The 15,193-nt window shown below is 38.8% G+C and overlaps 2 protein-coding genes across 6 annotated transcripts in view; both read left to right on the forward strand.

Moving 5' to 3' along the window:
• DCAF5 (DDB1 and CUL4 associated factor 5) overlaps positions 1-15,193 on the forward strand; it is a 106,522-nt gene that overhangs the window by 12,302 nt on the left and 79,027 nt on the right. The window contains exon 1 of one of the 5 annotated variants that reach the window (XM_074393078.1): positions 1,594-7,286. The exons of the other annotated variants lie outside the window; for them this stretch is intronic. The gene's annotated coding sequence lies outside the window, so the exon portion shown is untranslated. Of the gene's footprint in view, positions 1-1,593; positions 7,287-15,193 lie in introns of those variants that run through there. 5 annotated transcript variants of the gene reach the window in all.
• LOC120363945 (cytochrome c-like) lies at positions 7,293-10,305 on the forward strand. The gene has a single exon (XM_074393079.1). It carries the CDS (start codon positions 9,034-9,036, stop codon positions 9,349-9,351), a length of 318 nt encoding a protein of 105 aa, XP_074249180.1. The 5' UTR covers positions 7,293-9,033; the 3' UTR covers positions 9,352-10,305.

Genomic DNA, 15,193 nt, shown 5'->3' on the forward strand with positions numbered 1-15,193 from the left:
CCAGATTCAAGCAATTCTCCTGCCTCAGCCTCGAGTAGCTGGGATTACAGGCGCCCACCACCACGCCTGGCTAATTTTTGTACTTTTAGTAGAGACGGGGTTTCATCATGTTGGCCACGCTGGTCTCGAACTCCTGACCTAAAGTGATCTGCCCACCTGGGCCTCCCAGAGTGCTGGGATTACAGGCATAAGCCACCATGCCCAGCCTTAACTGCCACTTTTAAGATACCAGATAGAGACTGAGAAGCAGAGTGGTTAGTTAGTCACTTGTCTTTTCATTAGACGGAGGGGAAAAAGGGCTAAAACCATTATGAACATGCCAGGTCAAGAGGCTAATGTTACTCCATCCTTTCTATATACATCATCTTATAATTCTTACTATCTTGTTTACTTGTACTTTTTTATAGTCTTTTTATGGGTTGTTGCTCTTTGCAGAGTTGATTTTGAGAAAACATTTTGAAGGATGATTCTCCACTGAGTTGAAATTTTTTCTGAGGAGTATTTAAAAGTGGATTTGATATTGATATTAAAACCATGTTACAGTCATCTGTAAAATGTGAATGATAAAAAAATAAGAAATAAGCAGGAAAAAAATTTTATAGGCTTATTTTGTGGGATAGCTATTCAGCACCAGACTATATTTGAAGTAAAAGTTGAGTCCCTCAAGTGTTTGGTTAGCTCTGAGAAGAATTTTCAGGAATTGTAGTTTTTTTTTTCAGGTATATGGCTATAGAATGTCTTTCTCTGTCTTCTCTCTCTCTCTCTTTTTTTTTTTTTTTTTTTTTTTTTTTTGAGACAGAGTCTCATTCTGTTACCCAGGCTGGAGTGCCATGGTGTGATGGTGGCTCATTGCAGCCTCTGCCTCCCGGGTTCAAGTAATTCTTATGCTTCAGCTTCTCGAGTAGCTGAGATTATAGGCATGCACCACCACGCCTGGCTAATTTTTTGTATTTTTAGTAGAGATGGGGTTTCTCCACATTGCCCAGGCTGATCTGGAACTCCTGAGCTCAGGCAATCCACCCACCTTGGTCTCCCAGTGTGCTAGGATTACAGGTGTGAGCCACCATGCCCGGCCTCTCTGTCTTCTCTTTTCTTCTTTCATTTCTCCCCTTCCCTCCCCTCCCCTCTCCTTCCCTTCTCTCCCCTCCTCTCCCCTCCTCTTCTCTCTTCCCTCCCTCTTTCCCTTTCTCTTTCTTTCCTTTCCTTCCTTTCTTTCTTCTTCCTTCCTTCCTTTTTCCCTCCCTCCCTCCCTCCGTCCCTTCCTTCTTTCCTTCCTTCTCTCTCTTTCTCTCTTCCTTCTCTCTCTTTCTCCTTTCCTTCCCCTTCTCTTTCCCATCCGCTTCCCCTTCCCCTCCCTCTTCTTTTTCTTCCCCTCTCCATCTTTCCCCTCCCTCTCCTTTTCTGTCTTTTTTTTTTTTTTTTTTGAGACAGAGTCTTATTTACTCTCTCAGTGATGCTGATAGGCTAGAGTGTAGTGGCATGATCTCAGCTCACTGCAACCTCCACCTCCCAGGCTCAAGCCATTCTCCTGCCTCAGCCTCTTGGGTAGCTGGGATTACAGGTGTGTGCCATCACACCCAGCTAATTTTTTCCTATTTTTAGTAGAGATGGGGTTTCACCACGATGGTCAGGCTGGTCTCAGACTCCCGGCCTCAAGTGATCCACCTGCTTCAGCCTCCCAAAGTTCTGGATTACAGGCATGAGCCACCGTCCCCAAGCCTCCTTTTCTCTTTTTTTCTTTTATGTCTTTTGAGACAGAGTCTTGCTCTGTTGCCCAGGCTAAAGTGCAGTGGCATGATCATAGCTAACTGCAGCTTCGACCTCCTGGGCTCAAGTGATCCTTCTTCCTCAGTCTCCCAAGTAGCTAGGACTATAGGTGTACATCACCATGTCCAGCTAATTTTTAAATTTTTGTACAGACAAGATCTCTCTATGTTGTCCATGCTGGTCTTGAACTCCCGTCCTCGAGTGATCTTCACATCCTGCCTCCTAAAGTGTTGGGATTACAAGTGTGAACACTGCACCTGGCCAGAATGTCTTTCTTTTTTTCTTTTCTCTCTCTCTCTGTTTCTCTTTTTGAGACAGGGTTGTGCTCTGTTGCCCAGGCTGGAGTGCAGTGGTATGATCACAGCTCACTGCAGCCTCTATCTCCCTGGCTCAAGTGATTCTCCCACCTCAACCTCTGAAGTAGCTGGGACTACAAGTATGTGCCACCACACCTGACTAATTTCTTAAATTTATTATTTCTAAAGACGGGTCTCACCATGTTGCCCAGGCTGATTTTGAACTCTTGGGCTCAAACAATCCACCCACCTCAGCCTCCCAGAGTGCTAAGATTATAGCTGTGAGCCACTGTGCCTGGCCCCAGAATGTCTTTCATGCTGTGAAATATTTAAGTGATCTGGTTGGAGTCCTGTTTTCACCACTCTCATTTGTGATCTTTTGCTTCTGATATCTCTGCAGAATCACAGAGTCTTGTTGCTGGAAAGGACTAATGATCATCTAATAGAAGTCTTTAATTTTGCATCTAAGTAAACAAAGGAGCAAAGAAGTAAAATGATTTGCTTAGTAGGTTACAACTAGTTAGTAGTACAATTAGGATTAAACTCTAGGCCTTCTCACCTTTTCCCTCAATAGGGAAAGTCATGAGGTTCTGCATTTATGAAGGACTTGCTCAAGTAAAGTGTTAAACTCCTAAGTGGCTTACTCTGCCAGTATATTCTGTCTGCAATTTCATTGTCCCTGAACATGGTTTTGATTAAATTGGTTATGCCTTATTATTTTACAGATGAGTAGGTAGAGATTTTCCAGGGTGGAGGCCAACTGTCACTCTGGTTGAGTCTCTAGTTTTAATTCTTAGCCTGCTGAGCTATACTTCCTTACATTACTCAGGAGGAGGAATTCTTTGCAAATCCAGATGCCTGTCAAAATCTTGTTACGCAACTTCCCCCATTCTGAATTTCCATTCAAGTCTTGTGTCTAAATTCCAGTTGTATCTTGGTATTACAAGTTAAAGCTAAGTGACTAATTGAAACCTTTGAGATTGCTATGTTCTTTTTCTTTAATAGGTGTCTTGACTATGTTGATGACTTAGTGCAGATACCTTATTTATATCACTTGCTGCCACAGATAACTCAAGCATGTGCTTTGCCTTAGACATACAGTAGTCTCCCCTTATCTGTGGGGATGAGTTTCAGGCCCCGCAGTGGATGCCTGCAGCTGCAGGTAGTACTGAGTTCCATGTATACTATGTTTTTGCTTATGTATACATACCTATAATAATTCTTTTTTTCTTTGAGATGGAGTTTCACTCTTGTTGCCCAGGCTGGAGTGCAATGGTGCGATCTCCACTCACCTCGCAGGTTCAAGGGATTCTCCTGCCTCAGCCTCCTGAGTAGCTGGGATTACAGGCATGCACCACCACACCCGGCTAATTTTGTATTTTTAGTAGAGACGGGGTTTCTCCATATTGGTCAGGCTGGTCTTGAACTCCCGACCTCAGGTGGTTCGCCAAATTAGGTACAGTAGTAGATTAATAACAATAGTAATAAAGTAGAACAATTATACTGTAATAAAAGTTATGTGAATATGGTCTCTCTGTTTCAAAATATCTTGAATGTAATATTTTTGGACCCCGGTTGACTTCTGGTAACTGAAACTAGAAAATGAAATCATGGGCAAAGGGGGCTACTGGTACTGGTGAGAAACAACTAAAGTTTGAGTGTTTGGCAGCTAGCCCCTGATTTAGTCTCAGAGTTGACTTCTCTGTTTATATCTGCTGGTAGGTGGCTAGGGTGTAGTGTGCATTCCTAGAAGGACTATGATAGTATTAGGGCCTTCACTGGTTCAGTCTTTTTAGAATTGCCAAAGAAGAGACAAGAAAGCTTTATCATGTTGTTAATTTTGTGTATAGAAGGAATTTTGCAAAAGTCCAGGCAGGCAGTGTTCTTATGTACAAAACTAAACAAACAAACAAACAAACAAACAAAAAACAAATTGCTTATAGAATGGATGAAGAATATTTGTGATATAATTAGGAGAGCATATTGTTCAGGTTAGTTTCCACGGCAGAAGAGGTAAGCCTGGAGATGAAGACAATCAGTGATCTGGAAGTACTAGCAATGCATCGTCCACTATCTTAATAACTTCCCTTGCTGGTGTTGAGGGCCTAAGAACCCATTTTTAGTATCTCCAGCTCTATTTGAGGAACTTTTATTCTTTGACATGTCACTAATTCCATACTTTACTATGGAGAATTGCCTGTTGAATCATGCAAGTCATCAGCATATGACACTTAAAAGATAGACCTCCCACCCATTCATAATTTAAACAACTATTATGTATTAAGTATAGGAAATTTAGAAAATACATATTTAAAGAAAAAAAATAATTCCACTTACTCAAGATGACCATTGTTAATATTTGGAACATATCGTAGCCTGTAGCCTTTTTTGATATGTATTTAGTATACATATATTAAAAATATAATTGAAAGCAGTCAACTCTGTTATTTTGTAATATTAAGATTAATATTTGAAAACAATATTTTTTCATATATCATTGCACATTCTTTTAAAGGAAGATTTCTCAACCTGAACATTATTAACATTTTGGGCTGGATAAGTCTTTGTTATGAGGAGCTGTCCTGTGCTCTATAGGATAGTTAGAAACGTACCTGCCCTTTACCCAGTATATGCCATTAGCATCTTTCCAGTTGTGACAACCAAAAATGTCACATATTGTCAAGGGTGATTTTCCCTGAGGGGAAAAAAATCACCTGGGTTGAAAACTACTGTTCTAAAATAACAGTTCTCAAACTGAAAAAAATTCAGTTTTCATAAGTGAAAAAACATTACATAGTAAAAACAGTATATTTTCCAAAATTAAAAAAATAGTGAGAAGAGCATCATTGTTAGATCTTTCCAAATCTCTGTGTATCTGTCATAATAAAAGGCATTCACATTTAATCTGTTGCAAAATACTGGTTTAGCTGAGGTACATAAAGAAAATTATAGGCTTGGTGCTGTGGGTCATGCCTGTAATCCTAGCAATTTGGGAAGCTGAGGCAGGAGGATTGCTCTGGTCCAAGAGTTTAAGACCAGCTTGGGCAATATAAGAAGACCCTGTCTCTACAAAAAAGAAAAAAATAGCCAGGCATGATGATGTGTACCTGTAGTCTCAACTACTCTGGAGGCTGAGGTAGGAGGATCACTTAAGCCTGGGAGGTTGAGGCTGCAGTGAGCCATGATTGCCCCACTGCACTCCAGCCTGGGTGGCAGACTGGGACCCTGTATCAGAAAAAAAAAAAAAAAAGCTTTACACATAGGTATTTATAAAAGGGAAGAGTATGTTAATATCTTAGATAACTGTATGTTCTTCTTTAATGCTGTATCAAAACTCAACAAGGTTTCTTAAAGAATAGTTGCAATGTAGAATCTAAAACCATATCAAATAATTTGTCATAGCTGGTTACATTAAAATCTGTTAATCTGTCTTAAACTTTGGGTCTTTTTCCCCATGCATTGTTTTATAACATCACACAGTGATAATTTGGAAAATACTGGTTCACTGAGTTTTTCAGGTTTTCCAAATCTTGACACATTTCATTGTATATTTTAAAAAGTCATATTTGTTGACACCACCACCAGTCTCATCAGAAAAGTCTCTATATTGGGAAGTGGCTATGTTCACCATGGTGAATACAATTTTTCCAAAATTCTTATTTTTACTTGAAAGCTTGAACTTTGTCATTGGCTACAAATACTGCCAGTTATTTTCCTTGAAGTGACAGACTCATCCTATTCATTTTTGAGAAAATATTGCCAAATTCCCAAGTCTGAATAACCATAGTTTTTCAGTAATTTCAAGTAAAAATGGTATTTCGTGAAAAATGCCAGTTCAACTCACAATAGAAACCATTGCATACATACATTTTCACATAATGGGTATTGTTTTCCAGTGTGCAGTAAAAGTGTTTTATATGTACTTTCTATTTTGTCGTACAGAGTATTTAGATATGTACTCTGGTTGAAATTTGATAAAATTATTTTTACTGCTTCATCAAGGCACTCCTAAGTGAATGTGGCATTTGTGTCTTATTGTGAATGAGTGGCAGTTAAGAATACACTGATAAATAGTACAATCTGCTGTCCGTGCCCTAGCACCAAAGCACCAGTAGTTTTACTCACCATTGCTTTTGCAGTGGTATACAGTTATCAGTACAGTTACAACACAGTGAAAAAGGCAAATAACTTGCAGTGTTATTGTGAAAAGAGTTTTGACTTTGCAGACCTTCTGGGATCTGTGGAACACACTTTGATAATAGCTGTTCCAATGCATGATGTTATGACATCATATCCTTTCAAGTGTCTACATCTGAATTTTACAAATTCTGTCTTGTTTCTTCTATTTATTTTTGCTTTTATCACAATCTTGGTAGCTAAATCTTTGTGGAAAAAAAATTTCCCTTAGAATAAAATCTTTAGAAATGGAATTATGAGTCAATGAGTATGAATATTTTTGTATTTTTAAGATACATTTGATATATATTACCCAATTGTCCTCCAAGATGATTAAATCAACTTATTTACACTTGTGCCAATTTATTATGAGGCTGCATCATGGCTATTGCTGGGCATTATTTTATCTTAACCAATTCAGTCAGAATATTGGCATTGTCTAAAAAGGGTCTTATGACTTCTCATACAACTAGTCTTGATTACTAGTGAGTCTGAATATTTTAAAGTTTCGACCATTTTGTAGTCTTCCTTTAGACTGATTACAGTGCAACTGATGATGTTGTAACTTTCTTTGTTAAAATAGTGACATTCTCCTAATTCCTTTTGAGATTATTCCCTAGTTACCCTGTTTGCATTTGGGTGTATGTCAGATTGCAGCCTCCGATTTAGAGTCCCTTTCGTAAGGAGGTAGTGAATGTGCCTAGTCTCCAAATTTCAGCAGTTTGAGTCCCACCTTTTTGACTTTTGTTATATTTAAGGAGTATCACCTGTGCTTTTAACATTTGTTCCAAGTTGACTTTCCTTGTAAACAGTATTTGAAAGGAAACTTTATATTACTTTAATGTCTAGTAGGTCATGAGTTTTATGTGCTAGTTGTTTTTTTCTAGTACACCTTAAAATACGTAATTATTAAAATCATTTCTCTACTGTCTAAAGTCATCCAGTGGCCTATGTTTACCACACATTAGGAAGAGCAGGGGCTTTGGACTCAGACATCTTGGATTTGAATTCCACTCTGCCTCTAACTGGTGGTGTGCTCTTGGAAAGGTGAGTTTAACCTCTTTGTGCCTCAGTTTCCTCACTGGCAAAATAGGGATGTTAGAAGATGAACTCTTATGTACCTTAGATTTCTACTCTGTGACTCTGGTGTAAGAAGAAAGGGATATTTGAATATTTGTGGATTTCTTTCTCTGTTTCCGCTCAGGAAATAGAGACATTGTCTAGGGTTAGTATTTCAAAACCCTAGCTTTGTTAAACTCCACTGCTACTATTCATCTGATTTTGGAGAAACCGTTTCATTTTATGGGGCCCTGGCTATCTACCTAGTTAGGGTGTTGCTGCTGCTTTAATACTTGATTCCTATTTAATGTAAAGTGCTTCAGGCTTGGAGCTAAGGCAAGCCAGGACCTCATTTTTAACATGTTTAAAATGGGGATAATGTTTCTGTTCTACTTACCTCATTAGAAACATGGAAAATGAGATCATAGATAGTTAAGTGGACTCAGCTTTCAGCAGAAGGGTACTAGGTAAAGACGGTGTCAGCAGAAGTAATGCCTGTAGATGTTATCCCTCCTATAGCTACTTCTGTAGTGAAGAGCAAAATTTGTATGACACTACCTCTCCTATTTGTCCAGAGCTAACCCTTTTCCCCTGCCTCCTGGTTTCAGGAAGTGCCATTGAACAGTAGTTTTGTGACCTTGGGCAAATCACTCAACCTTAACTTATCCATGGGCTAAAAATTGGGAGATCTGGCAACTTTGCCTTTGTATTTCTCTATGGCAGCAACTGGCTAGAGCTGAATGATGACTTATCATTTAAAAATACAGATATATTCTTTTATATTTTTATCTTTTAAAAATATAGATATATTCTTCCACTTAATCTGGCAAGTCTGATTCATTTACTTTGTTGCCTGGCCTCTTATATTTGTGAGGCTGGATTACATCATGGTAAGGAGCACAGTTTCTGGAACTAGATTTCCTAGGTTCAGATCCCAACAATGACTCGTGGTAGCTGTGTACCCCTTCATATTATGTAGCATGTCTATAGTTTCATGTGAATAATAAGGCTACCAACAGCTCCTACTTCATGGGGTTGTTAAAAGGATTGGAAGAGCCACTGCTTAGGACAGTCCTAGACCCACAGTAAACTTAACTGATGTTAGCTGTTGAGTTCAAATCGCATAATAATTAGCTGACATTTATCTAGCTCTTAATATGTATCAGGCAATGGTCCAAGTCTTTTACACAGATCTATCTCATTAATCCTAACAGTAATACTATGAAATAGGTAATGTTGTTTTCTCAGTTTTACAGAATACAGTTTAGAGAGGTTAAGTAACCTGTCTGAATGCACACAGCTAGTAAGTGCCGACGACATTGAGAGTTGAACCTGTGTCCGTGTATCCTAATTCTGTGGGTTTTTTCCTGTCTTTTACTGCATGGAGACTAAGCCTATGGTTTTGAATGCTGTGCTGTGCTGTGCTGCCCCACATTATATCCACTTCTAACATATGTCTAATCACAGAAGTGGCTGGCTTGGGTAAATAGAGCTTAGCACTTTTAATGTTTTTGAAAGTGATTTGAGGAAAGAATGAATATAAAATCTCCAAATTTATATGTGATATTAATTTCTTCAGGGAGTGAAATGCAAAACAGTAGGGGTTAAATAAACTACAGACAACTCTTTTGGTCTGGGTGGGGTGAATGAATAGAAAAATGGTAACTGGAGAGAGCGGGACGTCCGACTTCTGAGAGGTAACCCTTGTTGCGCTAACGACGAAAAAGAATTAAATATGGGTAATGTTGAGAAAGGCAAGAGGATTTTTATTCAGAAGTGTTCCCAATGTCACACCATGGAAAAGGGAGGCAAGCACAAGACTGGACCTAATCTCCATGGTCTCTTTGGGCGGAAGACAGGTCAGGCCGCTGGATTCACTTACACTGAAGCCAGTAAGAACAAAGGCATCATCTGGGGAGAGGATACACTGATGGAATATTTGGAGAATCCCAAGAAGTATATCCCTGGAACAAAAATGATCTTTGTCGGCATTAAGAAGAAGGGAGAAAGGGAACACTTAATAGCTTATCTCAAAAAAGCTACTAATGAGTAATAATTGGCCACTGCCTTATTTATTACAAAACAAATGTCTCATGACTTTTTTATGTGTATCATACTTTAATAGATCTCATACACCAGAATTTACATCATGAATATTTGTTGGGCAGTCCTGATTTAAAACTAAGACTGGCTTGTGGTTAAATGAGTATGTTCAGTTTTTGGATTTTAATAGTAATTCCAATTTAGTAAATTCTATCACTGTTTACCCCTTCTAAAGATATGATTAGACTTCCTTAGTAATGCTAAATTTTTCGCAAAGATGGTGAGTGCCATCTTAAAACTTACTGGAGATTGGTTTTATATTTAGATTTATATAACTGGTTATGTGAATATATTTAAATATGGGGGGAATTCCTTTACTGTCTCAGAACCAAGCAAGATTCACCTGTGTTTTGTGTTCATTTGCCTCTTAAAGGCAAGGGTTGAAGATAAATGGGTAGCAATGGCTAGTTTATATTTTTGGCCTTAACTATGCCAATCTAATTAGAATTCCCTTACTTAAAATGGTTCCTTTTACTTATTGAGAGGCATTTTGTGTGGTTTATGTGTAATATCAAAAATTATTTAACACGTCACACATTTTATAGATGATCTATAAGGTCACATGCTTTTAAAATAGTTGCCAGTAGCCGGGCGCGGTGGCTCAAGCCTGTAATCCCAGCACTTTGGGAGGCCGAGGTGGGTGGATCACGAGGTCGAGAGTTCGAGACCATCCTGGTCGACATGGTGAAACCCCGTCTCTACTAAAAATACAAAAAATCAGCTGGGCATGGTGGCGTGTGCCTTTAATCCCAGCTACTCAGGAGGCTGAGGCAGGAGAATTGCCTGAACCCGGGAGGCGGAGGTTGCGGTGAGCCGAGATCGCGCCATTGCACTCCAGCCTGGGTAACAAGAGCGAAACTCCGTCTCAAAAAAAAATAAAAATAAAAATAAAAATAAAATAAAATAGTTGCCAATTAAACTTCCCTCTCGGGTTCTTTACTATCTAAGTCAAACTAAGTTATAATTTAGGATTGTCTTTAAACAGCCATTCAGAAAAAAAACTGTACAACTGCTGTGTATTTGTGATTGGGAATGGTGATTTTGCCAACTTAAAAGGATTAAAGCAGAGGAGATATACAGAAATTTAAAAATGATGTGTGATCATAAGACTTAAGATAATTAAAAAGAAAACCACAGATAAAAAAAATGGTAACTGAATTTCAGGATGGGTACACATAAAGAAAACTCAAACTATTTGTAGAATGATGTGCTCTGAGATATTTAATAAGGACTCGTGAGTTATTTTAGGCTATTATTTGAAGATTAAAAAGGCCAGCAAGCATTTTATACCATTAGGATGACTATTATCCAAAAAAAAAAAAAAAAAGAATAACAAGAGTTGGCAAGGATATGGAGAAATTAGAACTCTTGTATGTTGTTGGTGAGAATATAAAATGGGGCAGCCACTGTAGAAAATAGTATGGCAGTTCCTCAAAAATTTAAAAATAGAATTACCATATGGATCCAGCAATTTCAGTTCTGGTTATATGCCCAAAATAATTGAAAGTAGGGACTCCAACAGATATTCGTACACTAATGTTCATCGTGGCATTATTCACAATAGCTGAAAGGTAGAAGCAACCCAAGGGTCCATCAGTGGATGAATAAACAAAATGTAGTCTATACAGATGATGAAATGTTATTAATCAACCTTAAAAAGGAATGAAATTCTGACACGCACTACAACATGGATGAACCTTGACCACATTGTGCTAAGTGAATGCTGTTACTAGAGGGAGAATGAGAGTTGTCAGGGGGAAGGGGTAGTTCTGGAGATACGGTGTGGTGATGGTTGCACAGCAGTGTGAAAATGTGAATGTAGTTAATGCCACAAAACTCTACACTTAAACATAGGTAAAATCATTAAAATGAAAAAATGTCCTAGAAAATGCTTTTATTCCTTGTGTAAAGTTCCAGAACATCCTCATTTGGAATGCTAGGTGCTGTTCTGTCCTCTGCATGTTGGTAGAATGGATACAACTTAGTTTTAGGCTCCAGGCCCAGCTCCTTGGATTATTAGCAAGTCATTTTATCTCTCTGATACGTGTCTAGAAAAAGGGCCTAATAATCCTTACCTTACAAGTGAGGATAAAATGAGATGTGTATGTGATTGAATTTCTATACAAATGTCAATTATTTTCCACTTTGAAAAATAATAAAACAGACTTATTTTCCATCCACTGGTGTAGCTGGGCAGTATGGCACACAGACTGTGCCTCTGTAATGCGCTACAGCTTCTTGGAACTTAGGAGAGGTATGGTTAACACAAAAGATAAGGCCTTACACAGTACAGTCACTGAAAAGGAGTAAGTGGGCTGAGAAGAAAGCCAGGCTGAATGATTTTCCTTTAGTCTTCACAGTTAAAAAAAAAACCAACTTTACCAATATAAAAGGATATTAAGTAAAATTGCCATCTGCAAGAGATGACCTCCGCTAACCATTTTGCATCTGTCTTTGTATGTATAAGTTTGTATATGTTTTTGTGTAACTGTATCATACTATTCATACTTTTAATGCTACCTAAATAAGGTTTGAAAAATTAGGACAAGTTCATGGATGATACTTCAGGGACACAAGGACATTTTGAGAGCTGTGTGCACTTAATATATATCACACCAGGCTAAGTGCTTTTACAAACATTATCCCACTTACACAACACATGGAGAAAATACCAACTGGGAAATAGTTGGTATTTTCTCCATTTTACAATAAAAAATTAGGGTAGAGGAATAGAATAACCAGGACACATGAATGGTGCAACCAGAATTTGAATCCAGATACTTTTATTCCCAAGCTTGCACTTATAGTACCCTTCTATAACTCCATCTTTGCTGCTTCTCAAAGATGAAACCCCAAGCTCTGTATCTAATCCCATTGTGCTATTTGTTAAAAGAATGTTTTGAACAATTAGTACAGTCACTAATGCTTTATATTTTAGAAATTATCCCATGTCAGTATAGACAGAGCTGCCTCATGCTTTTATTTATTTATTGAGGCTGCATCATGCATGTATAAATAGTAAACTTCCTTGCATTTTTTATTGTGAAATAAATAAAACGTAAAATTTACTATTTTAACCATTTTAAGTGTACTTACTGTTCAGTGCTATTAATTACATTTATGTTGTGCAACCATCACCACATCCATCTTTGGAATTTAACTTGCAAAACAGAAACTAACCATTAAACGATAACTCCCCATTCATCTTTTCCCCCAGCCCCTGGCAACTGCCATTCTACTTTGCCTCTGATTTGACCATTCCTCATGTAAGGGAAATCGTACAATATTTGTCTTTTTGTGTCTGGCTTATTTTATTAAACAATAACTTTAACCGGACTTCTATTGATGGACATTTAAATTATTATCATTCTTTCACTTTCAAACAATGGTAAGTTCTAGGAGCATTCAATCCAGAATTTCAGACTGCTTTCTCAGTCCTTTGCTTGGCTGACTTTTGAGGAAACCCAAAGCAAATCCTTATGCCAGCTTTTCTGAGCAATAAAATAAGAAGAATGTTAAATAATTACTTTTGTTATAGTGTGTTATAAGGGCTTACATGGTTTCTGCTTGCAGCTTGGGGCCCTTTGGGAAAGGTACTCTTTAAGTATAAAGGTTTTCTGTAACTACAAAGCTGCTGCCACAATGTGATTATAGTGCATATTTTGATGAATTAGTCATTTTTAGTGCAGAATGAAACCAACCCCAAAAACTAAAATCAAAGTATATAGTTGTGTTCTCTTGGGGTTTTCAGATGAGTTAAAGGTAAGCAATTGTTGGTGAGGAAACCAGGCTTAGAAGTCCTGGCCTCTGCTTGTCTTTGCCTGGCACTGGGCAGAAAGGCCTAGCCTTCCCTCGAAGTCCCTGTGCTCTACCTCAGATGCCCCAGAGAGGCTGGGGTTAGGCTCCCTCTCCTGAGGCCAACCCCATTCTCATCCAACTGCCAGGCCCATAGGGCTGGCTTAAAGGATCTGAAATGATCCTAAATATTCTTCACTTGGATTATTTGCAGGTGTGGAACTAAACAATAAAACTCTACCTTTCTGAACTGACTAGGTGATTAAGGGAGACAACTGTAGAGCTTTTGCGTCTGAACTGACTTTCCCTGGCTTCACCAGCCCTCCTTTGCTTTGTTGAGTCAGAGGCTTCGGGACGGCTGTTTAGCTCCCTCTCCTGGCTGAAAAGCAGCGTAACGGTTTCAGATTACACCTCAGTTTGTACTGATGGTTTTCTGCCGAGGCATACTTGAAAATTGCTGTCTCTGTCCAAAACAGAGATATGGACCAATGGAACAGAACAGAGGCCTCAGAGGAAACACAACATATCTACAACCATCCGATCTTTGACAAACCTGACAAAAACAAGCAATGGGGAAAGGATTCCCTGTTTAATAAATGATGTTGGGAAAACTGGCTAGCCATGTGCAGAAAGCAGAAACTGGACCCCTTCCTGACACCTTACACCAAAATTAACTCCAGATGGATTAAAGACTTAAACATCAGACCTAACACCATAAAAATCCTAGAAGAAAATCTAGGCAAACCATTCAGGACATAGGCGTAGGCAAGGACTTCATGACCAAAACGCCAAAAGCATTGGCAACAAAAGCCAAAATAGACAAATGGGACCTAGTCAAACTCCACAGCTTCTGCACAGCAAAAGAAACAGTCATTAGAGTGAATCGGCAACCAACAGAATGGGAAAAAATTTTTGCAGTCTACCCATCTGACAAGGGGCTGATATCCAGAATTTACAAAGAACTAAAACAGATATACAAGAAAAAAACAAACCCATTCAAAAGTGGGCAAAGGATATGAACAGACACTTTACAAAAGAAGACATACAGGAGGCCAACAAACATTTGAAAAAATGCTCATCATCACTGGTCATTAGAGAAATGCAAATCAAAACTACATTGAGATACGATCTCACGCCAGTTAGAATGGCGATCGTTAAAAAATCTGGAGACAACAGATGCTGGAGAGGATGTGGAGAAATAGGAACACTTTTACACTGTTGGTGGGAGTGTAAATTAGTTCAACCGTTGTGGAAGACAGTGTGGCGACTCCTCAAGGACCTAAAAATAGAAATCCCATTTGACCCAGCGATCCCATTACTGGGTATATATCCAAAGGATTATAAATCATTCTACTATAAGGACACATGCACACGAATGTTCATAGCAGCACTGTTTACAATATAGCAAAGACCTGGAACCAACCCAAATGCCCATCGATGATAGACTGGACAGGGAAAATGTACATATACACCATGGAATATTTTTTTTTATTTTTTTATTTTATTTTTTTATTGCATTTTAGGTTTTGGGGTACATGTGATGAACATCCAGGATTGTTGCATAGGTACACACATGGCAGTGTGGTTTGCTGCCTTCCGTCCCCTCACCTGTATCTGTCATTTCTCCCCATGCTATCTCTTCCCACCTCCCCACCCCCCCGCCCCTCCCCCATTTCCCCCCAACGGACCCCAGTGTGTAGTGCTCCCCTCCCTGTGTCCATGTGTTCTCATTGTTCAACACCCGCCTATGAGCGAGAATATACGGTGTTTGATTCTCTGCTCTTGTGTCAGTTTGCTGAGAATGATGGTTTCCAGGTTTATCCATGTCCCTACAAAGGACGTGAACTCATCGTTTTAGATGGCTGCGTAATATTCCATTTAATATTACGCAGCCATCAAAAACGAGTTTGTGTCCTTTGTGGGGACATGGATGAACCTGGAAACCATCATTCTCAGCAAACTGACACAAGAACAGAAAATCAAATACCGCATGTTCT

The sequence above is a fragment of the Saimiri boliviensis genome, chromosome 2 (assembly GCF_048565385.1).
Source record: "Saimiri boliviensis isolate mSaiBol1 chromosome 2, mSaiBol1.pri, whole genome shotgun sequence".
Lineage (NCBI taxonomy): Eukaryota > Metazoa > Chordata > Mammalia > Primates > Cebidae > Saimiri > Saimiri boliviensis.